Here is a 23,703-nt window from a genome sequence, read left to right as displayed (position 1 = left end):
AACGTGTATTAATATTTTAATATTTATCTAAAAACTGATCTAATAAAAAAAACATTTCTTTTTGGCCTCATCGTCATTTTTTTTATACAAAAATTATTATTTCAGAAAATTTCTTTTTTAAAAACTGGAAAAATTAACAATATTGAATTGCGCAATTATTATTGATTCGTTTTGTGGTAAATTCTGTTATAATACCCTCTGCGATCCTTCTTTCATTATTTTTTTTTATTGTAATTTTATTATACTATTATTATTATTAGTTATTTATTATTATTCTTGAGGCAAGAATCTTAAAAAATCAATTTTTTTTTTCCTCTTTAAAAAAGAAAAAGAAATTGCAGGGTATTATTACAAATTTAAAAAAATGTTTCAACAATTTCAGTCCTTGAATATTAATTAAATTAGATACGTTTTATAATAAGTAGAATTAAATCTATTCAAATTCTTGTAGCACAAGTTATTGCCTTTTAAACTTAAATAATTTTAATTTTAATTTTAATTATTTAAATAAATTAAAATCAATTTAAAGGACTGAAAATATTGTTTTTTTTCATTATTTTTAAAACTAATAATTGTAACATTGTAATACCTAAGAAAAAATTTGATAGCTTCCTATCTATCCTAGTAATTTGTATCTTAGAGAATATAATATAATATTTATATTTTTTTTAATTACGAATGCTATAGTCCTTCTTTGTCATAGAATTTAACAATATTATTATTATTATTATTTAGTAGTAGTAGTTAGAAAAAAAATAAAGAGTAGAAAACAAATTTCTAGTGCCTGTCAACTACAGAATATCAATAATTGTTTTATCTATTTAAATCACCAAATAACGTTTCTTTTTTTTTTTTTAATTTTGATGGAAAATAAACGTACCGGCGCGGAATCAAGCTGAAGATTTATATTCATTATTAAATACATTATTTTGATTAATAAATTGAAAAATCCTAAGTTTTCACCTATTAACATACAATTATCATTTGAATAAACGTCACAACACAAACGAGTCGAACCATTCATATTAATTTTTTTTTCCGTTATTATTTTAAAAAATTAAAATTAAAAATAATCGTAAAATTAAATACTGTACTTAAAAAATTCAATTTTTTTTTTAAATACAGATCATTTGTTTTTAGTCATACAATTAACATAGAAAAAAGTAGTTATTTTATTTATCTATACTTGAAAACCATATATTGTAATATGTATATATTTTTTTTAGTATCAATCATGTATTTCCTACTTACAATCTACATAAAACCTAATTGCAATTATGAAAATAGAAGCATATTCATATAAAATTCAAGCTATACGATTATATTTATTCATCTCTATTCGTGCATCTAAATCTAATTAGGTTTTTTCTCATTATCGTGATTTTTCCATTTTTTAGAAAAAGTTAGAAAAATTCTCTTCATTTTTCCTAAAAATTCATTTATTTATTTCTTTTATCAAATTCTAATTCTTTTCTCAATGTTCTCTATTATAAAAAAAAATTGTCAACTTTATTTTAATTATGCCCGAATTTTATTAACGATCGAGAAACGTCTTTGAAAATTAATTTATATTCTGGTTAATACTCAATTTAATTACTATGGATACCCCTAGGGGTCAATTGAAAAATCCTACTTATATAGTTTTAAATATATAGAAATATAAATGCAATCTTCAGCTTGATTACGCTGAAAAAAAAGTTCCATCAGCCTTTTTTCCTTGGAACTACTTTTAAGTGTTGCGTTTTATTTTTCATCTTTAATTTAAATTAAATAATTTGATACTAAAAAAAGCTTTCGGAATGACCAGATATAATGGGGGGAAAATTGAGGGGGGGGCGGAGGGCAACCGGTACGAAATTGATAAAAAGATTCTAAAAAGAGAAAAACGTGTAAGAATTGTCATATCACATCCACCTTATCATTTACTGTGAAGTCTCGGAAGCAGTTTTTTTTTATCTCTTGAATTTTCATTTTTGTTTCTTTCTTTTCTCTGTGTCTCTCTCTCTCTCTTTTTCTTTGTCATTGAGGATTGCTTTCTTAAATGTCCGAGTACTCAATTAATGCAATACTTGTCCCCATGTTGATTAGTGCGAATTTTTTTTTTCATTTTTGGGAAAACTGAAAAGATTGATAGATTTTGTTTCTTTTTTTTTGTTTGTTTGTTTCCGACCTAATTTGTTGAGACCATCGAAGTCTGGCAGTACGGGCACTCGTGTTGATTGGGAGCGCACGTTGAACAAACTACCCGATGGTTGCACGCCGAGAGGGTTACAGTGCGATTTTGATCCTCGCATACCATGCACCTATTTGCCTTTTCCCGGTACAGCACCTGAAATGGCAACATCTGAGCTACCCAATGTTTTCTTTTTTTTTGTTTCTTTTTTTTTTGCATTTTTTTTACTCAAAAAATTCGTTTAATTGAAAAGATTGAAATTTGTTTGCTTTTTTTTTGGTGCAAAGTGGATCTCAAAAATGTATCGAGTTTCTCACTCGATTTTCTGTTATGTGTGTGTGAGTTTTTTTTTTCTTTCACCTGACACACCCCCATATAAATATTATATTCAAGAAGAAGAGAAAATTTGGAAACTTCAATTCGAACAAAATGATAAAAAAAATTCTTAGATACTATTCTTTCTCTGTATTAGGAATTTGTTTTTTAATTTCTCTTTTTCTGAATCGAAAAATGAATAGAATTTTTTTCTACTTTGCCGAAATGTTGAAAGGAACAGTTTCCATATTTTCGCTTGTTCTATGATCTAATTTGAAAAAAATTTTTTTTCTTAAACGTCCACTTTTTTTTTGTTTTCCCTGATTTTGAACTTTACGGTGCGACTCACAGCGAAGGATTATAAATTCATATTCTCACTAATAGTGGGTTTCTTTTTTTTAAACGATTAGAAGGCACAAATCGAATCTGTGAAGAGATTAAATAGCGTGCCTTCAATAGGTTATTAATGAAGTCTCATTAAAAATAGTTTGAAAATCGACCGATATCCCAGTTGTTCAAGCCTGATTGACAATTTTGCTTCACCTTTTCCAGTTCTTCAAGATCCGAGCGCAGTTGTGTCTGTATTGATTGTAATGTCGTGATTGGCAGAGATCGAAGTTCACTTGTACGCTTAAGGGTGTGCAGATAGGGGCCACCATTCGCTGCTTCCTTCTCGGCACGCAATTGCTTCAATGCCTGGAATTCATTTCGATACTGAAAAATGTTTAGTTACAAAGCAATTAAGTTTTTTAAACTCAATTTCTCACCAATTCACGCAATGATTTAAAAAAATACTCTATGGAATATTAAAAGAATTAAAAAAGAAATATTTAAAAATAAAATTAAAGAAGAAATGCTAAATTAAAAATAAAATTGAAGAAGAAATGCTAAATTAAAAATAAAAGTGAAGAGGAAATGTTAAATTAAAAATAAAAGTGAGTAAAATATATAATTATGAAAATTGTCGAAAGACTGTAATTAAATTTTAAAAAACACTGACCTCGTCCCTTTGTTGTTCTGCTATTGTCGCTTTCCGTTTGGCGTCTTCACTTTCCATTTGCCAGGCTGCACAAGCAGCTCTCGCCTGATTGATGCGTTCGTCCCACGTTGCAAGTTGTGCGCGACTCGACGTTAATTCATCTCTCAGTCTTTGCACCTGTAACTAAAAAATGAAAAATATAAAAATTACACTTTGTTCCCCTTGTTAAACTAATTTACTTCGCACTAGTCTGCCAGGAATTGATTAAACTAAACGAAGTTTAAAATAATTAGGAAATCATGGAAATGAACGATTTCAAAATAATTTGAAATAAATAATTAAAAATAATTAATCAACGTTTCAAACTAACTTTTTACTTTGAAATATTTTCCCAAGAACAGGCTTCGTACTTGATAATTTAATTAATTAATTTTTAAATAATAGCAAAAAGTAGCTTCAAGACTGAAAAAAGTAGTACAAAATTATCTATCGAAAAATTAAATTTGACTACTAAATTTTTTCATAATTTCTAAATTAAATTACATTCAAAAACAGAAAATTTTAAAATATAAATATTTGAATATCTATTAATTTTTCCACAGGAATTAAAATATTTCAAATGATTTCAATGTAAAGCCTTTTTGAAATTCAACTATTTCTAAAGATTTCAACTGTAATTCTTCAACTGTAATTCAATCAATATTTGTTGAAATTTTTAAATAAAATTATTCACAACATTAACTATTTTATTTAAAAATAATAATTTCAATATTATTACATTTTTGCAACAATTGAAATTTTCAAAGATTTCAATTTAAAAACATTTTGAAATTTATTTATTTCTAAAAATTCACACTATTTACGGTTCTAATATTCAATTATGTAAATTTTTAACTAAAATTTAATTTTAAATCAATTCTCATTAGAAGATTTTACGAGAGTTCAATTATTTGAATGCAAAAATAAATAATTTATTGAATAATTGTGAATATTTCTTAAAATTGAATTCTTATAAAGAACTTTATCAAAGATTTTAAAAATAATTGAATTTTTTCAAAGCCTTTGATAAAATTTTCAAGAATAATTGCATTTTTCGAAGAATTCAGTTAAAGTTACATTTAAAAATAATTGAAATTAAATTGATTAAATAATTGAATTCCTGTGAAAAATTTATTATTTACGAAAATAATAGATAAAAATTAAATTTATAAACAATGCAAATTGAATTATTTTCGAAGAAAATTTAAATTCGTAAAAGGAGTTTAATTAAAATTCTACCAAAAAGAATAGAGTTTTTCTAAAAAGTTTATAACAATTCTTAAAATTAATTGAATTCTATCAACAAATTTTTTTAAACTTTTAAAATAATAATTCCATCAAGAAATTTTATTTCAGTTGTATTGAAAATAATTGAATTTCTCCAAAGAATTTTATGAGCTTTTGAAAATAATTGAATTCTTTTGGGAAATTTTATTGAAATAGAACCTAGATATTTAAAATACATTCAATTTCGAAAAATTTTTGAAATTAATCAAATTGCTACGAAGAATTTTATTAAAATTTTTTGAAAATAATTAAATTGTTACGAGGAATTTCATTAAAATTTTTGTAAATAATTAAATTATTTCAAAAAATTTAATTAAAAATGTATTGAAAATAATTATTAAATTCTAATAAACAAATAATATCACAATTTTTCTAAATAATTGAATTCTTTCGAAGAATTTTAATAAAAGTTTTAAGAATAATTTCATTTTTTCGAGGAATTTATTATCAAATGTATAAAAAATAATTGAAATCCTCCGATGACTTTTATTACTTATGAAAATACTTGAATGTTAACATTTTATAAAAAATTGTTTTCAAATAATTAAATTCTTTTGGGAAATTTTTTTTTATTAAAATAGTAAATATTCAAAATAATTGAATTTCGAAAATGTTTCGAAAATAATTGAATCGTTTCAAAGAATTTAAATTTGTTGATTTGTTTCTAAGAATTTTGTTAAAATTTTTGAGAATAATTTCTTTATTGCATCTATTAGCGAATTCAAACTAGAGCAAATTCTCTAAAAAGAAAGAAAAAATTTGCTTTTAGAGTCACAAAAGCTGAAAAAAAGTATCAAAATAGTAGCAAATCGTAAAAAAGTAGTAAATAGTAGGTTTTAGTTGCTGAGTACGAAGCCTGCAAGAATTAAAATTCCCTTCTTCTTGACAATAAATTTTTAAGAATCTTAAATAATTTGTTTTTTTGTTTGAAAAATTTTGAAATTATATTTTTTTGAATACTTACTTCTGAAAGTGATCCCGAATTGTTTGGGCTCATTGAAAATGCACTGACTAAAGGAGAAGCTGGAAGAGGTTGAGTTCGAGATGGAGACATTCCCTGATTCGCAAAATCAAATAAACTGCTATTGAAACCACTAAGTTTTGACGCTGAACTACTCAATTGTGAGATATGATTGCTAAACGGATCCGAGACAGTATTCATAAATGGCATTGTCTAAAACAGAAAAAGAATAACATAATTACAAAATTCAATTTTCAATTCCAAATATTTTCTTTTTCAAATTAATTATTTTTTATTCAAACTTACAGATTCTATCGAGTCTTGATGAGAGAATCGAGACCCCGTGAGAAATCCAGCAGACTGTAGATGTTGCAATGGACTGGATGTTGAGGGCGAAAAATTCGACAGTACAGATCTATCAGACATTCCTGGAATATTAACTGGAGCTGAGCTTCCAAGTAGTCCTGAGCTTGCCAGACCAGCAGAAATTGAATTGGAAATTGGAGAATTAGTATCTCTATGAATGGAATCCACGATACTAATCGGATCGTCTAAATGTAAATCATCTAATGCATTTCCTAAAAAAAAAAGTTCGAATTCTCTCTTTTTATTTCTATTGCAAAAAAATGAATGTGAAAAACAAAACGTGCAGAAATTAATTCTATTCTTTACTGACCTACGACTGATTCGACAGTGTCATTTGTATAGAAAGAATTCGTTAACGGTGTGACCGACGAGCCAAGTGAATGACCCAAGGAACCATTTAAATTGTAAGCTAGATAAAGATTCTGTTTCCTTTGGGCCTTTTCTCCTTTCGTCATCAAAGGATCGTTCTCAATCGCCACCACTTGCTTTCGAATATCACTCTGCAAAATAAAAGACGTTTCCATCAAGTACAAATTTGGAAAATATTAAAATTGAATTAAATCTTAAATTCAAGAATTTTATAAAGATGATTCTATCACAATCAAATAATTAAAAATTAAAGTTAACGATCACTCCGCGTGATCGTTAACTTTAATTTTTAATTATTTGACTAAGTGATAGAATCGTCAGTATTATAAAATTAGATAATATAAATGATACGAAATTAAAGAATATTAACTAACATAAAAGGTATAAAAACGATTTAGTTTGGATAAATGTAAAAAAATTTTTAATTTATTTCCAGAAATAAGAATTAAATCAAAGTATCGTGTTTTTAGTATAGAATTTTTCATTACTTACAACTTGAATGAGAGATCCAGAATTGAATAACATATTACTGAGTTTCTGGGAGTTGGAATTCGAATTTGAATTATGAAGCTGAGCACCTGGCGCTTTACTATGAGAACTATTGCTGCCAAGACTGCTAGTGCTTGCGGATTCTGATACCTCTCCGCTTCCATTCTGTAATGCAGCCAACTATTGACATTAAGTCATTACCCTCATTCCATATTCATTTTTCATTCAATCTATTATCTACTTGCTCAAAAAAAGAAACTTATTTTAAAAAGTAATTCTTTCACGAGAAAAACGGCAACCATTTCGGTTCTTTTACAATTTCTTTAAAAAAAATACTTCATACGAAAAAACCATTTGTATAAAAAATACTTTTTATAAAAAGAATACTTCATATAAAAAAACTTCATGTAAAAAAACTTCATATGAAAAAATACTTCTTATAGAAAATACTTTTTACAGAAAACACTTTTTATAGAAAATATTTTTTATAGAAAACACTTTTTATAGAAAATACATCTCATAGTAAATACTTTTTTTAAAAAAACCCTTTTTATATAGAAAATTCTTCTCTTAGAAAATACTTTTTTTTATAAAAAATACTTTTTGTATAAAAAAAAATTCTTCATGTATAACTGAGTTTTATAAAAATTCCTAGTTTTTAAAAAGACAAATAAAAGAAAAAATACAAAACTTTAAAAATAAGAAATTGATTTAAGAAAAGTATCGATTTTGACTGAGTGAAAATTTCTATTTTCTATCAGGGGAAAAAAACTTACACTGCTGTCGCTTAGAGTTTTATCCTTATCGTGAGATCTCTTGTCAGGGGGTAAAGCGTTGCTGAGAATATCCGCCAAATTTGTGCCGCAATCTATAGGTACCGGAATGTCCCTCGCCAAGCTCATTTCTTCTGTTGGCAACACTGCTCCATCAGCACACCAATGTCAATGTTTGAATATTATCAATTTTTTTTTCAACTTTTATTTTCACTTACTTAATTTTTGTTTGTTTACTAATAGAATAAATTTTACTTCGCAAAAATACAACAATTTTTTCTTTTTGAAATTACATTCACTAATAATTCAGATAGCAGCGAAAATTTTCTTAATAGTTTAAATTTATTTTTAAATTTTCTTTAATATTAAAAAAGAAAAAGAAGAAAATCTTCGGTGTTATGTGAAAAACTACAGAAAAAAATAATAAGAAAACCAACGGAAGATGTTCGAATTTAAAACACTGTAAATCAGGCATGTAAAGAAAAATAAAAAGCCAATTGGCAATGTTATTGGCAATTTTTTCAATTTTCAGTGAAACTTATTTAAATAATTTTGATTTTGATTCTTATTAGAAATTTAATTCAGGAACAAGATGTTCGTCGTTGAAAAAATAAAAAAAACAATCCTTCCTTTATGAGGAAACAATAAAATAAATAAATATAAAATTAATCAAAAGAAGTTAACAAGAAACACACGCAGAGTTGTAAATTTTCTGAAAGTTGCGTTTTTTGCGAAAAAAAGGAAAGCATAAATATTATCTAAAAACCATTATTTCGAATTTTCACTATTTTCACTATTTTCAAAAATTATTGAATCGAATTTGAATTTTCGAAAATAGATTTTATCTTCAACTTGATTTCCACATAAAATAATTTTTCTAACCGAACTAAAAACAATGCTTCCAAAAGGTAGCAATAAAAACTTTTTTAATAAAACTTGATTAAACTTTTTTAAAAAATTCGAATTTCTATTTAATAAATTAAATTAAACTTCATTTAATTAAATGAAATTTAATGAATTCAATTCGACAGTGAAAATTCAAAGTGCAATGAAATTTAGAGGATAATATTGATATTTCCCTGGGAAAAAGCTATTATTTACCCATAAGTGAAAACTTTGAAAGAGAAACACAAGAGGCAATGCATATTGAGTTTCCTAAGCTCACAGGCAAATTAAATTAAGTATGTTACGTACGATTTATGGGAGTACACTCACGGTCAACATGTGCAAAAGCACAGAAGACACCACGAGGACAGTAACCCGCCTGCTGGACATCATTGCACTTTGTCGACTTGTAAATCTCGGGATGGAATTGCTGCTCGGTACGAGTATGACAATACGTACAGGTATCGCCCTGTTCACAATTTCCCGGCTCACCCCATTCTTCTCCATGTTTCACATTTGGACACGGTGTTGATCTAAAAAAAAATAATTATCATCACAATTCTTATCTGTAATGTGCTTAATTAAATCAAAATCGGGGTTGCCACAAAAATTTACTTCTGTTTTTCCCTATTTTTCCAGACGGAATTTTATTTTCCTGATGAATCTAAAAAATATTCTGATTTGAAACTTTTCTGATATTTAATTATTTATAAAATTTGCTGCTGCAACTTTTCCAACTTCCAACTTTTCTACCAGTTTCAACTAAAATTCTTCTTTCAATTCATTATTTTCCATAATTTTTAATTAAAATTCTTCTCTAAATCAATTAATTTTAATAATTTACCCAAAGTTCTTCGAGAATTAAATTATGATTTACTGTAACTTCTCTACAACTATTTTCATGATTTTAATTAAATTATTTTCTATCATTTTCAACTAAAATTCTTCTTTCAATTCATTATTTTCAATAATTTTGTGAGACTTCTTATATAGAATTTAATTATTCAAGGAAAAGAAAGCTCCCTTAAAAAAGGCCAAAATTCAATTGTTTTCAATTCATTTTTCAGAAATTTCGACATTTTTTAAATAATTGTATTCAAAAATTATTCTAAAAAATTTTAATTAAAATTTTTCGAAAACTGGATTATTCCGGATTTTGAAATTTAATTCTTTCCAAAAATTTCGACTACAACTCAATAGAAATTTATATTGTTTTCCATAATTTTTAACAAAAATTCTCAAAATTATTTTTAATAATTTACCGAAAGTTCTTCGAGAAGTAAATTATTATTTACTGTAACTTCTACAAAACTATTTCCAAGATTTTAATTAAATTATTTTCTAGCAGATTTTACTAAAATTCTTCTTTCAATTAATAATTTTTGAGAATTCAATTATTCAAATAAAAAATAAATAAAAATAAAATAGAACGAAAAATAAAAAGAAAATTCAACTAGAATAATTCTGAAATCCGCTTGTTTACGAAAATTCTACGAAATTTCGCTCACTCGAAAATTTTATGTTCCAAAAGTTACAAACGTTCAAATGGACGACGATATTTTTACTACTTCTTTTCATTTCAATTTTAGTTACAAAATATTGTCTTCCATAATTAAAAAATTAATTTTTAACCAAATAAATGTTCAATTCCAATAGTGATTATTTTAGGGGTAGTAAATTTTAAAAATATTACAGCACAAAAAATATTTCCTTCATTTGAACGTTCAAATTTTGATTAAAATAAATTATTTAAAATTCAAATTTTCAAAAAATTTAGTTTGAAAACTTTTGAAATATAACTTTTTAAAAACTGTAAACTCAATTCTACTGCAATTAAATTCTTTTTGGAATTTTCAAGCAAAATTATTCGCTAAATAATTTATGCAGAAGAAATTTTGTCATAATTCTTTAGGAATTAAATTATTTAAAACAAATTTAATTTCATATTCTGTAAAGTTCGATTATTGACGGAAATAGAAAAAACTCAAAATTAAATTAAGAATAAATTTAATTAAAATTAAATTTGATTAGAATTAAATTCTTAATAATTTTGAAGTTTATAAAGCAAAAAAAAGAAAAATTCAAAAAGGAAGCCATCTCAATATTTAATTTCCCTAAAGTTTTGAACTTTCAAATGGACGACGATATTTTTACTACTTCCTTTAATTTGATTTTTATTTACAAAATATTGTTTTTCATATAATTAAAAAAATAATTTTTAAGTAAATAAATATTCAATTACAATATTTTTCATTTCAGTCTAGGAATTTTTAAAAATATTGGAGCAGAAAAAAATATTTCCATCATTTGAACGTTCAAAACTTTATGGAAAATAAAATTTAATATTTTTCCAGTAGTTTCGATAAAATTTCCTGACTTTTCCCTTGTTTTCCGTGAACAATTTTATTTTCCCTGAGTTTTTCCTGAATTTCCTGACCAGTGGCAACCCTGAAGATTAATTAATTAAAAAATAAGCAAAAATGAATAATTAATTAATTTAAGTAAAAATAAAAAATTCAATTAAATTTATTTCGTTTTTGAAGCTCACCTGTATTTGTATTTTCTTGGACTTCTCCTTTTGTCCTTGCTATTATGATATTGAGGACAGGCATAACCCTGTCGACATAATCTAGGAGGTCTTTTACAAGGTTCAGTTTTATAATTACTAAGAACATAATTCGTGTCCTGCCATTTTGGGTCCTCGTTCATTAAGTTTCGTTCTTTGTCAAGTATATTGGGCCCATTAGAAGAATTATTAGGATCAGATTCTGGATTTTCCAATGCTTGAATTTCCTTAATATCATAAACAGGAGGTCGAAGATCGTGATTCCCATGTGCAAACGCACAATGCGGTCCATTTTTAACACAAAATCCACGTGTGTCCGTATCGTGAACGCACATACACGTTTTGTAATAGCGTAGATGGTAACGCCTTTCAGTATCTCCTGCCGTTCGATGAAGATAAGGACATCTAAGCCGTAAAAAGAAAACATTAGTAATTTCTCAATAATAACCAGATTAGAAAAAAAATTTTTTTCTTTTCTTTATCGTCAAAAAAAATGTACATAATTTTTTTTCTAATACCAAATTAAAATCAATCAACAATTCCAATAAAAATAAATAAATAAAATATTTTACCAAATTTCAAATTCAATTTCAAACATGAATTTAATAAATTCGTTTAAAAAAAAATATAGATAAAAATTTTCAGTAGGACAAAAGTTTAATCATAAAATTGGTATTTTTGTTCGATTCATTTTTAAAAATTCTCTGAAAAAAAATAATCGTATAAAATATCGTAAAACTGGATAGAGATCAGAAACAGCTGATGACCTTGTTCTTTTATTAGCATTTGACTAAAATATTCTAAGTAAACATTCTTTTATCAGTTACCAAATATTCTAACTAAAAGAAAAATTAATATTCTCGAAAACAAGTGCGTGTAAAATCGAAGCAAAAGAAAAATTTATCACTCTTTCTCTTTCTCCTAATATTATACACAATATTTTTCGAAAGTAATAAAAAAATTGTTGTCACCCTAAAATTTACGATGATATAAATAAGGGCGTTTTTTTCCAAGCCCGTACACACTCAGGGTGTCTACTATTTTCGTTTAACAAAATTCCCGGTTATTTCCCGGTTTTTCCCGGCTATATCCTAATTTTTTCCCGGTTTTTTTTCTTATCAAATGTAAATTTAAATTTGATTTTAAACATAAATAAATCATTAAATTTTCTGAAAATAATGTTTTTTTCAATAATTTTAATTAAAAACTTGTAAAATACTTGAATTAAACAAAGAATTTTTTCAAGTTTTTAAAAATAATCTTGTCTCTTTATAATTATAATTGAAAATTGGATTTTTCAATTTTATTAAAATTACATTGATAATAATTGAACTTCTGCAAAGAATTTTACTATTTATAAAAATAATTGAATCCTTCTAAAGAATGCTATTATTTATGAAAATAATTTAATTTTTGTGAAGAATTTTATTAAAATTTTTGAAAATAATAAGCAGCAATAATTAATTATTTACTTAATATGTAATAAACATTTAATTTGCTCAAGAAATAAATAAATATCATTTATTTGAACATTCAGAAATTTAAAATGATAAAAATTTAAGAGAAGTTCAATAATTATAATTATTAAATAATAATTGGAGATTGGAGCGAATACAAAATAGGTTTTTGCGCTTCGCTGCTAAGCAACTCGATATTACCTATGATTTTTTTTCACATGAATATGATGACGTAAGGAGGCAATTGAAGATCCCGACAATTTCATCCAGATTTCTGTACTCGGATTTAATGTTTCTTTTTAAAATTATAAATGGAATGATTAATTGTCCGGATATTTTATGTAAAATAAATTTCTCTGTGCCTTACAAACCATCACGTAATTTTCTTCTTTTCAAAGTTAAATATCATAGAACAGAGTATGGTGATAATAATGTTTTCGAACGTATATGTCGTGAGGCTAATGAAAGTGCACATGATCTAAATTTTTTCGAAAATTCAACTCTACGTTTTACCACTGCCCTGCGCAACTTATTATTTGAATATTACGCAGCGTAATCAAATAATTAATTATTCATTGTAATTAATATTCTTTTTTTTTTTTTCTTTTTCTTATATTAGTACTTTGTACGAAAGGGCGTTTTATATTTTGTAAGCCCGTTGATACATGAAAATAAAATAAAATAAAATAATAGAATAGTATAATTTTTAGAAGCAAAAAATTGATTTAAAACTGTAAGAGGGACTTAAAATTTTAAAAATAAAATTATAATTATGGTCACTAACTTCCCTTGATTATTTTCGAAAAATTTAAATAAAATTCTTTAAAAAAATTCAATTATTTCTCAAAAAAAGTAAAAAAATTTCAATGATTTGTTTAGAAAAATTCAATTATCTTGAAACAATAGAATTGAAAAATTACAACAATTTTATTTTTTAGATTTAAAAAAAATTTTGCGAAAGTTCAATTTCATTAAACAATTTTAAGTATGTATATTTTTTTAAATTAACTAATAAAAATTTTAATTATTAATCTTCGCAGTAAGAAACATGAATACATTAGAATTTTACTCTTTATAATATTCAATTATTAATCAATTATTAAATTAAAATACTTTGAAAATTCTATTTGTTAAAAAGTTTCTAATGAATTTCTTTAACAAATTTAATTACATATTTTCAGTCGAATTTCACAATATTTCTATTAACTCCATAATTTTTTTAAAATTTATTTACATAATATATTTGAATTGGTAACTGATTTTTTATCATCAAATTAATTATTTTTAAGTAACTTAAATTTAGAGAACAGTATAAATATCTATAAAAATTGAAATAAAAATTGATTTTTTAAAAACAAATTAAAATAATAAAACTTTTTTAATTTTTGTGAAAAAATTCCCGGTTCGGTATAAAATTCCCGGCTAATTCCCGGTTTTTCCCGGTCAAATAAAATTCCCGGTTATTTCCCGGTTTTCCCGGAATTCCCGGTTAGTAGACACCCTGACACTGTTTAAATAAAGAAATAAATAAAATACGAGTGAGAATAAATTCAATTCAATTAAATTACACCCTAAAAAAAAGAGGAAGTCAACACGAAAGAAAACAAATCAATATTGACTAAATATAAATTTCCAATCTAACTACAAATAATGTGTTGTTTATCGATAAACGAAATTCAATTGTAATTCGTTTATCGATAAACAACATTTTTATTAAATTAAATTCCACTATTTTGCTCGCTATTTTGTCTAATCAAAAGTTTTAAGTATTATCAGAATTGTATAATATGCTTAAACCTATAAAATCAACAGGTTGAGTAAGAATGGATTAGTTAGCGAGAAATTTCGTCAGAATTATATGGACGACAAGATTTCTATAAAAACGAATTATTTTTCTTATTACACTACCTTTTTCCTCATTGATTTTTTTGTTTTAATAAACAGAAAAAAGAGGGAAAATTCAAGGACATGTTTCTCGTACCAAGAGAGTGATAAAAGAACGAAAATTTTATTTTCCCAAAATTCTCTTCAATGAAAATAACAATATTTTCAGAAAATAATTTACTAAGTATTTTCAGTAAATATTTTCAGCAAAAATATTTACATAAAAAATTCCTGTTAATAAGATAAAAATTCGACGATTAGACAAAAATTTCGTCTACACATATTCAGCAAAAGAAATTTCTTCTTAATAAAGAGGAAAGAAATCCATAAATTCGTATTAAAAAAATGGTTCTAAAGTTTTGAACGTTTAAATTAATGAAATTAATTTGTTTCTTCTTGAAATTAAAATTTATTTCAATAATTCTCCGACACGTGTCAAAAAAATTAATTACAAAGACTCTAAATTGATAAATTTAACATTTCAATTTTTATTGCAATCATTTTCCTAAATTTTTAAATGAACGAAATTTTTTTAAAAAATATTTTCAAAAATGAATATTTTTTTTTTTTTTAATTAAAAAGAAGAGATTTTTCTAATAAAATTTCCATTTTATTCCAATCATTTTCCTACAATTTTAAATTTTCAAATAAACAACATTTTATTATATTTATTTTATTTTAATTAAAACTAATATTTTTTAATAAAATTCACATTTTTTTAATCGTTTTCTTAAATTTAAAAACAACTTTCTTATGAATAGAATTCTTTTTTGTTTAAAATATTTTCAAAAATTGAAATTTATTTTCTTTATAATTAAAGAGAATATATTTTCTAATAAAATCCACATTTTATTGAAATCTACTTCAATCATTTTTCTAAATTAAAAAAATTTTTAAATGAACGAAATTTTTTTTATTTTTAATATTTTCAAAAGTTAAAATTTATTTTCTTTTCAATTAAAAAAAATATTTTCGAACAAAAATCGCATGTGAAAAAAGTATTAAAACAATAATCGTTAATTTAATTAAAAAATTAATATTTAGTTTTTTTTTAATTAAAAAAACATATTTTCTAATAAAATTAACAATTTGAAAAAGTATGAAAACAATAATTGTTCATTTAGTGACTTAAACTTTCAAAAATTTCAGCTCATTTGCAATTAGTAATTTATGGAAATATTTTTAATAGAAAATATTTCCTTCATTTGAAAGGTGAAAAACTTGTGAACCATTCAAAAAATACTTCAATACGAAATTTTCCTTTGTGGCAAAGTTTTTCTGAGAATATCAAATTGAAAAAACTGAGGATATCAACTGAGGATATCTGAGGATATCAAAATATCAAAATGTTGCTTCGCAACACTTTTGATACGTTTTTTTGTCTCAATTTGATATCCTCAGAAGAACTGTGAATAATAAATTTTCCCGTAATTTAATTTTGAATAGTAGAATTACTAATGACTAATACGAATTTTTTTCTTCGCTTAGGAAATATTCCTGACTCTTTACTTTATTTTAATTTTCAAATTAAATTTCTCATCTTATTCGGATTTTTCTCGAAAAAATTTAATTTGACCTGAAATTTTTTTCGACTAATGACTAATACGAATTTTTTTCTTCTTTTGGGAAATATTCCTGAGTCTTTATGACTGCGTCATCACGAGAAGTGTAATAAAAGGCACTGTAATAAAGAATTCCAATATTTTTCTCCACTATATAAGTGGACCAAAAACCTATTAAGAGGACCAAAACAATTAGTATATCAGCTGGCATTGGAATTGACCTAAATCCTAAAATAGGGCCATTTTATGGGAGATGAGAAGGATAAAAATATATTGTATGTATATAACAAGTTTATGGGAGGGAGAGAAAGGCGCCAGGACGACATGGTGTTTGTGTCTGTGTGTGTATGTATGTTCACTGGAATTGTAAAAGGGGGAACACACAAACGACAAAGAAAACCTCATGAAACCTACGTTTTTGGCGTGCCTAGTAAGAGAAAATCAATATCACCCGAGTTCCTTTGTTTGGAGGTTCCCTAAGCACCGAATATTTTGGAGGGAAAGTACCGCGCGAAAGAGAGACAAAGAGAGAGAGAGAGAGAGAGAGAGAGAGAGAAAGAGAGACCATATTATTGTCAATGGCGTATTACATTTTTATTTCATTCCTATTGTTTACTTATTTCTTTTTTGGTTTTCTTTTTTGTTTCCTTTTTAATTTTTTTCCTTTTTTTATTTTTTATTTCCTTTTTTTCTTTTTCATTTCCTTTTTTCTTTTTTATTTCCTTTTTTTTCTCTTTTAGTTTTCAGTTTTTTTTTGGAGCCCTAATTTTTCCAGACCAACAATATTTTATTTTATATAAATATCCAATGCACGCGACAACTTAATATATATCGTTTGAGATGCATTTTGCCAAGATTAGACACGATAAAATTAGCATTCGCACACTAATTTATATCGTCAACGATGAGCTTTACGGATGTTATAAATCTTCATATATGGAATCAACATACAGACCAAGACGATGGAAAGTTATTAATTTGGAACAATAAAATTTCCACTCGCTCATAAATTTCAATAAAAATAAAAAATTCGTTTGAATTTGTTTCAAATTAAAATTTTCAATTTTTAAACACTCAAAACCCAGTCAATAATAGGGAAAAAAATAAGAGAGGTGTAATATCCCAATACCAAAAAGCATTGACATTATTTAAATTAAATTTCATCACTAACAATTTTTCCATATTCTCATCAACTTTCTTTGAAAGGAATAATTCGATTTATACAAAATGTAAATAATGTGTGGAAATATAATTACACATCGGAAGAATAAATTACATAATTTCAAAAATTGAAAAAAAAACCACTAACTTTCTATTAAACATCATTTTTGGAATTTATAATTTTTTTTTCAACGTAAAATAAGGTACACAACAATCCAATTACTATGCGCGTAAAAAAGATATATTTCATGCTAAATGAATCACCATAATTTAGATCATATGTTCATCCGGTCTTAATAGTTCTGCCTACATAAAATGTATACGTATACAATTCGTCAGTCCCAATGCATGACATAATCTGCGATTTTTCTCTGTTAACCAAAAGCAGAAAGGATTTACAAACACTTACGCAATTTAATGATCATTTCAAAACGCCAATGAAGAAAGAAAAAAAAAGATTGAAGAAAAAACCGAAACAAAGAAGAATATGGTACCAAATATAAAAAAAGAGGCAGAAATAGATACATTTTCTGTTTTTAGAAAATAGTTTGCTAAAAAAAGAAAGAGACTATATATACTCTAATGTGATGAGAAATGATACTCTTCTTTTGTTGTTATTATTATAACACAAATCTATTCGTAACTTGAACATTTCCTTAAATCGATCCTATTCAGATGACTAATTTTCTAATATGACGAGAGGTAAACAATGACTCATACATAGTTACATAATTCTAAATAGAGCATCAAACTGTTCACACAAAGAGACTCAGAGGCTTAAATATAGATAATGTGACTGTATAAAATATTGTTTTAATAAATCCCCCTCTCCAATGACGAAAAAACTGATCGAAATTTATTCGATTCGAATAATCGAAATTTATTACATTATACAAATTCAACAAAACTGAAAAATATTTTTTAAATCTACAAAAAATCTCTTTTAGAATCTACAAAAAAAAATGTAAAGAAATTATAACTAAAAAAGAATAAAAAATAATTAAAAATTAGATTTTCAATTAATTAAAATATAAAAAAAACTTCATGGTTACAACAAAGAAATGGAAAAAAATCATTTTAACAATTAAACAACAATAGAAAACCAACTAAAAATAATTCAAACAAGTTGTCAATAATTTTTGTTTAAAATAATATTTAGCGCAATTTGAAAAAAAAATTGTATCGATTTACAAATTATTTTTGGTAAACCAATATTTTGAAAAAGAAAAAAAGAAAAAAAAGATAACAAAATACACTATTTTTATAAAAATACTCTGGATAAAAATAATTTAAACAATTAGACAACAATAAAAATAAAAATAAAAATACTACAAAAAAGTAACTAAACAATTTAAGAATTTTTATTTGAAAAAAAAATTTAAACATTCAAACAATAAAAAAAATACTACAAAAAAAAAAAAATTAAAGAATTTGCCAATTCTTGTTGGAAAAAAAATTTAGCGCATTTGGAAAAAATATTTTTCGAATTTAACAAATTATTTTTGAAAAAATATTTCAGAAAAAAATAATTTAAACAATTAAATAACAATAAAAACTAAACTAAAAAATACTACACAAATGAAACTAAATAATTTGAGAATTCTTGTTTGAAAAAATAAAGTAAACAATTAAAAAATAAAAAACTAAATTAAAAATACAATACAAAAATAAAATTTCGAACAAAAACAGAATAAAAAATTAAATTAAAAAAAACAAAACTAACAAATTGACAGAAAACATCAATAAAATACTATCAAAAATAAATATTTTTAATTAATAATTAAAATATTAAAAAACTTAATGGTTAATAATATAAAAAAATTGAAAAAATAATTTAAACAATTAAACAACAATGAAAAACTAAACTGAATAAACTACAAAAACGAAATAAATAAAATAAAAATAACAAACTGCCAAAAAACAACATTGAAAATTGAACTAAAAATACTACATAAATAAAATGTTAAACAATAAAAAAATAAAAGAACAAAAATTGAATTAAACCAAAATAAATAAAATAACAAATTGACAAAAACTCCAATAAAACACAATAACAAATTAAATTTTGAATTAATAAATAAAATAACAAATTGACAAAAACTCCAATAAAACACAGTAACAAATTAAATTTTGAATTAATAACTAAAATATTAAGACTTAATGGTTTCTACCGACAAAAATAATTAAAACAATTAAACAACAAAAAGAAAACTAAACAAAAAATTTAATATTTTCAAAAAAAATTAAACAAATATGATGCACGCTAAGTTCTCTTTGTTCCACAAATAAAAAACAGTAGAATGTCAGGATCACATTATCGCATCCGTCTGTTTTACACTCCGGTCACGATTGCCGACTCGAGTCGAAGACGATAGTAAAAAAATAAAATCAAACTTCGTGAATTTCAATGATTCCGGAAGATAAATACACAAAAAAAAAGAGTAAAAAAAATTTGTTAATCGACAAAAAAGAATTTCCTTTCCCAAACACGTTAAATATTATTTCAAACAAAAAAATTGACAAATCTAATATTGTGAAACAATATTTCATGAAAATAAAGTTTGTTTAAAAAATTATCAAGAGATGAAAGATAAAGAGAAAAAAAAATTGAAAATCTCTTTATTTGAATTCAACCTGCGATTGTATTATAATATACCTCACAATGTAAAGTGAATGTCATGAAGGTCGATTATTTGCAAAGGCAGACAGAACCAACTAAGACGAAATATTGCAACTTGTGTGAAAGTTGATATTCAAGTTTCTTAGTTTCTAATTACTTTGCAACAATAATTTGTAATTCGATAATAAAAATTCCTTCAAAACCCTTTTGTTCTAAATTCACAGTCTAATTCAAATCCTAAAAATTCAAATTTTCTCTTTCTTTAATTGCTATTTTTTTTCTTTAATTTCTACTCCTTTTTTTTCTCTTTCAAAAATCGAATTTCGATTATTTGCGAAAAATTAAATTCCCAACCGACAGAATTCAAATTACCGAATTTTTACATATAAATATTTTCAATTTAATTTTTATTTAAGAGAATATTTACTTCTAGCAGCTTTTAGGAAATTTTTATTTTAAAAGGAATTTTCTTTTAACAGCATTTTTATTTAATTGAATTCTTCCTCGACTATTTTTATTAAAAGCAGAATTTCCATTTAATAACATTTTCATTCAAATGCAAGTTTATTAAGAATTTTCGAATTAAAAAATTCTATTTCACGAAATAAATCAAACTTTATTCTCTACAAATAATGAATAAAAATAATAAAAAATAAATAAATGAATAAAAATAATAAAATCTAAATAAGTTAACAAAAATGAAATCTAATAAAGAAAAATAATGAAATCTAAATAAATAAACAAAATATTAAAATCTTAATAAATAAAGAAAAATAATAAAATCTAAATAAATAAATGAAAATAAAATTTCAAATCAAAATCAAATGTAGAAAAGGATAAAATTCAAGAGAAAAATTCTAGAAAAATTGGGTAATTTTTATAACAAGAGAAGCTTTTCTAACAAATCGAAAACCTTTCAAAACTATAAATGCAGAATTTCTGACAAGAAGAAAACAAATTAGAAATGTTAACGAACTTATAAGAACAAGAAGGAATTGACAATAAAAAATTTTTCTGGATCGTCGAGGCGTTATTTGCAAGACGGAGTTGCAAGTTTGATAAGAAGAATAATGAAGGATAATAAAGAATAACAATTTTGATAGTTGTTTGCCCTCTGTCAGTCTATCAATTGCATAACAAGCCCTCGTAATAAATAAACGTCTGCCGGCGTTTTTATATCTACAACCAGATGGTGATTTAAAATGATGCTTGCGATCTGATTCTCTCATCTCTCTCTCTCTCTCTTTCTCTCTTTTTATATATTTATTATATTTGATCCATAAAAATAATAAATCGCCTTCCATAGATTCAAAAAGACACCCACCATGCCAAGTAACTTTGCTTCGAGTGTCGCTAATGTTAAATATCGTCACGCGACTCCGTTACGTATTCGCGTGTCGTGTGTCAACGGCACAAGCGAAGGATACAAACGCAAAATATCATTCAACATCTTCAAGTATTGAATTTTTTTTATATTGAAAGAAAAAAACCTCTCTTGAATCTCATATCATAATACACTCATTACAATTATTGAAGATTCTGTTTTTTTTTGTTTTCGTCTGAGAGCAAATTTTCCTGTCCAGTACATAAATTAAATTCACTCAAAAAAAAATTTTTTTTAAGTAAATCAATCTTTCAATTATTCTCCACTCTCTTTCTCCGTTCGTGCCCTGAAATATGTCAGAAATATACATAAAATAAAATATATTGGAACAATATTCAGAAAAACATTTTTCAATTAGATAAAAAGTATAATTTACAGATAGGTAAAAATAAATTTAAATTAAATAAAAACAAGGGGAAAAAAAATAAAGTCTCGAGAGAAACTTTATAAGGAAAAGATTACGCTATTTATAAATTCTTAAAATTTACTTTTAATGCCAAAAATAGTTTGCCAAGAGTTACAATATTCCATTCATTCGAATTTAATAAAAGGACAAAATAAATTCTACATAACTAAAATATATTGGAAAAAAACAAAAGAAAGGGAAAAATTCTAATTTTATCAAAAAGAAAATCTGTTCTTGTTTTTTTTTCCTCATTAGCATAGAATTTTGTGTAAATAATTTAATTTAAAGAACAAACAATACAAATAAAGACTTGGAGTGGGAGTTGAAAAATTGTAAATAAAGATCATCAGAGAATTGAAAAAAATGATATTTGAGAGCAGACAAAAAAGGCATGGAAGGACAATAATAATGATGATGATGATGATGATAATGATGAGGGGAAGGGGCTGAGATTGAGAGAAAGGCAGAGCACAGTCGGTAAGATGGACACATCGTTCTCCGAGACAACAAAATAGAGGAATCGATGAAAGGAAAAAAAAGATCACGTTATATTGCGACGTAAGCAAAACATGGTTAACTTGATAAAGAGACCTTTTTTTCCGCACACATACACAAAATAAATGAGAAATTCTTATTTTTAATCATTAAAAGTAAATGATAGTTTAAGTTAAGGTAAATAGAATGAAGGTGCTGTCAACTGAGGGCGTAATAAAATCTAAAGAAGTGCAGTAAAGAAAGAAGCCCGCGGGGCGTCGCGGGGTGGCAAAGAGGGGGGAGGGAATGGATGAAATAACATCTGCGCCTGTTAGACAAAATACGAGACTGAAAATAACTTAACAAAATGAAAGACTTACTCGTCTCCATCGGGACATATGCCGGTTGTTTCGTCGTACTTGCTGCAATAATTATCCGCGCTGTAATTGAAGGTGCGGTCCCTCTTTCTGACCGGTCTACGTCTCCTCTGGTTCATAAAATGCCAATTGAAACACGTGAACGGCCGATGTTGAGTACATTTGCGTTGTATAAAGAGGGGACATTGTTCGACGCGAAATTCCTTCAAGTATCTGGAATGCGAATCCACAGAACTACACATTATTTCGTGGCGTTTTCACACGCGCGTTGATCGCGCGCGCGGCTCTTCTTTTTCGTATTCTGGCACTCTCAGGCACTGGGGCACACTTGGTTTCTCTCTTTCTCTCTCTCTCTCTCAATTTTTTTTTTTTTGCTTTTCTCTTTCTTTTAAAGATCCAAACTCGCCCACAACCCGCGTATCGTTTTTTGCGACCCGCCCGGCGGGCGCTTAACTTACTTGTAATGATTTGCCTTTTCTGCCTGAGTTGTCAACAAAGAGTCGGACTTCATCTTGGACAACACCAACCACACAATCAACGCGCGCGCACACGCACGCTTCCCAGTTCTTTCTTCTCTTTGACGATTATTTCTCTGTCGCACTTGTGGCAAAGATCTTGCACACACTCGCCAAACACGACGATGTGAGCTCCCTCTGTAGACGTTATAGACCAATCAACGGGAAGTCTTGGAACCACGTGATCTACTTTCAAGGTCATCGATGTTTTGGTCCGCGGAAGTAAACACTGCTTTATGAACACTAATACTAAAAGAGAATCAAAGACCGACGCCCGGCGTCCCCAAAATATATATGAAATCCCTCTCACAACGCCAATGCCACCCACTCTGAGAAAAAAAATCGATAAATGACAATACCAGAGGCACATGTCATGTTCGACTCAAAAAGATAGGACCTCAATTGCTAATTTATATCTCATTCTTTTACAATACAAAGTATTTCCAAGAATATTATTATCTTTTTAACTCAGCAGATGTTTATGCACAAATAAAAGGCAGATTTTTTGTAAAAAATTGTTTGAAATGCACAAATAGTATGCTTATAAAAAATTTCACGACAATTAACACTCAAAGTTTTCCTTTTTCGATAAGACATTCTTTATCACTACAATTATTATGATTGTTAAGTTATTTGCTTTTAGTTTTTTTTTTTTTTACTT

General features: G+C 25.7%; 1 protein-coding gene across 9 annotated transcripts; it reads right to left on the bottom strand.

Annotated features, from left to right (window-relative positions):
• Nucleotides 1–511: 511 nt before the first annotated feature.
• On the bottom strand, nt 512–23,387 carry LOC122512941 (RING finger protein unkempt). Of its 9 annotated transcripts, none has more exons than XM_043629097.1 (12): nt 22,986–23,387; nt 22,531–22,740; nt 11,185–11,607; nt 8,946–9,169; nt 7,755–7,885; nt 6,982–7,158; nt 6,431–6,620; nt 6,061–6,332; nt 5,758–5,967; nt 3,489–3,650; nt 3,032–3,202; nt 512–2,329 (listed from the first exon to the last, which is right to left on the bottom strand). In XM_043629097.1, exons 1-12 carry the CDS (start codon nt 23,036–23,038, stop codon nt 2,171–2,173), a joined length of 2,382 nt encoding a protein of 793 aa, XP_043485032.1. In that variant the 5' UTR covers nt 23,039–23,387; the 3' UTR covers nt 512–2,170. The 9 variants fall into 9 exon arrangements, with proteins under 9 accessions (XP_043485032.1, XP_043485031.1, XP_043485036.1 ...); XM_043629096.1 differs by having other exon boundaries at nt 7,755–7,906; nt 8,967–9,169; nt 22,986–23,385; XM_043629101.1 differs by having other exon boundaries at nt 8,967–9,169; nt 22,986–23,385.
• Between the last annotated feature and the right edge of the window lie 316 nt (nt 23,388–23,703).

This window comes from Leptopilina heterotoma, unplaced genomic scaffold (assembly GCF_015476425.1).
Source record: "Leptopilina heterotoma isolate Lh14 unplaced genomic scaffold, ASM1547642v1 Lhet_13, whole genome shotgun sequence".
Lineage (NCBI taxonomy): Eukaryota > Metazoa > Arthropoda > Insecta > Hymenoptera > Figitidae > Leptopilina > Leptopilina heterotoma.
This window is presented reverse-complemented; position numbering and strand designations above follow the sequence as displayed.

Bases quoted from the DNA above. Each gene is read 5' to 3' on its own strand.
- LOC122512941 (XM_043629095.1), bottom strand. From the start codon at position 23,038: ATGAAGTCCGACTCTTTGTTGACAACTCAGGCAGAAAAGGCAAATCAT. The intron at 11,608-22,530 runs GTAAGTCTTTCA...TTTACGGCTTAG, and splicing joins ATATGTCCCGATGGAGACGA to ATGTCCTTATCTTCATCGAA. The intron at 9,170-11,184 runs GTGAGCTTCAAA...ATTTTTTTTTAG, and splicing joins CCAAGAAAATACAAATACAG to ATCAACACCGTGTCCAAATG.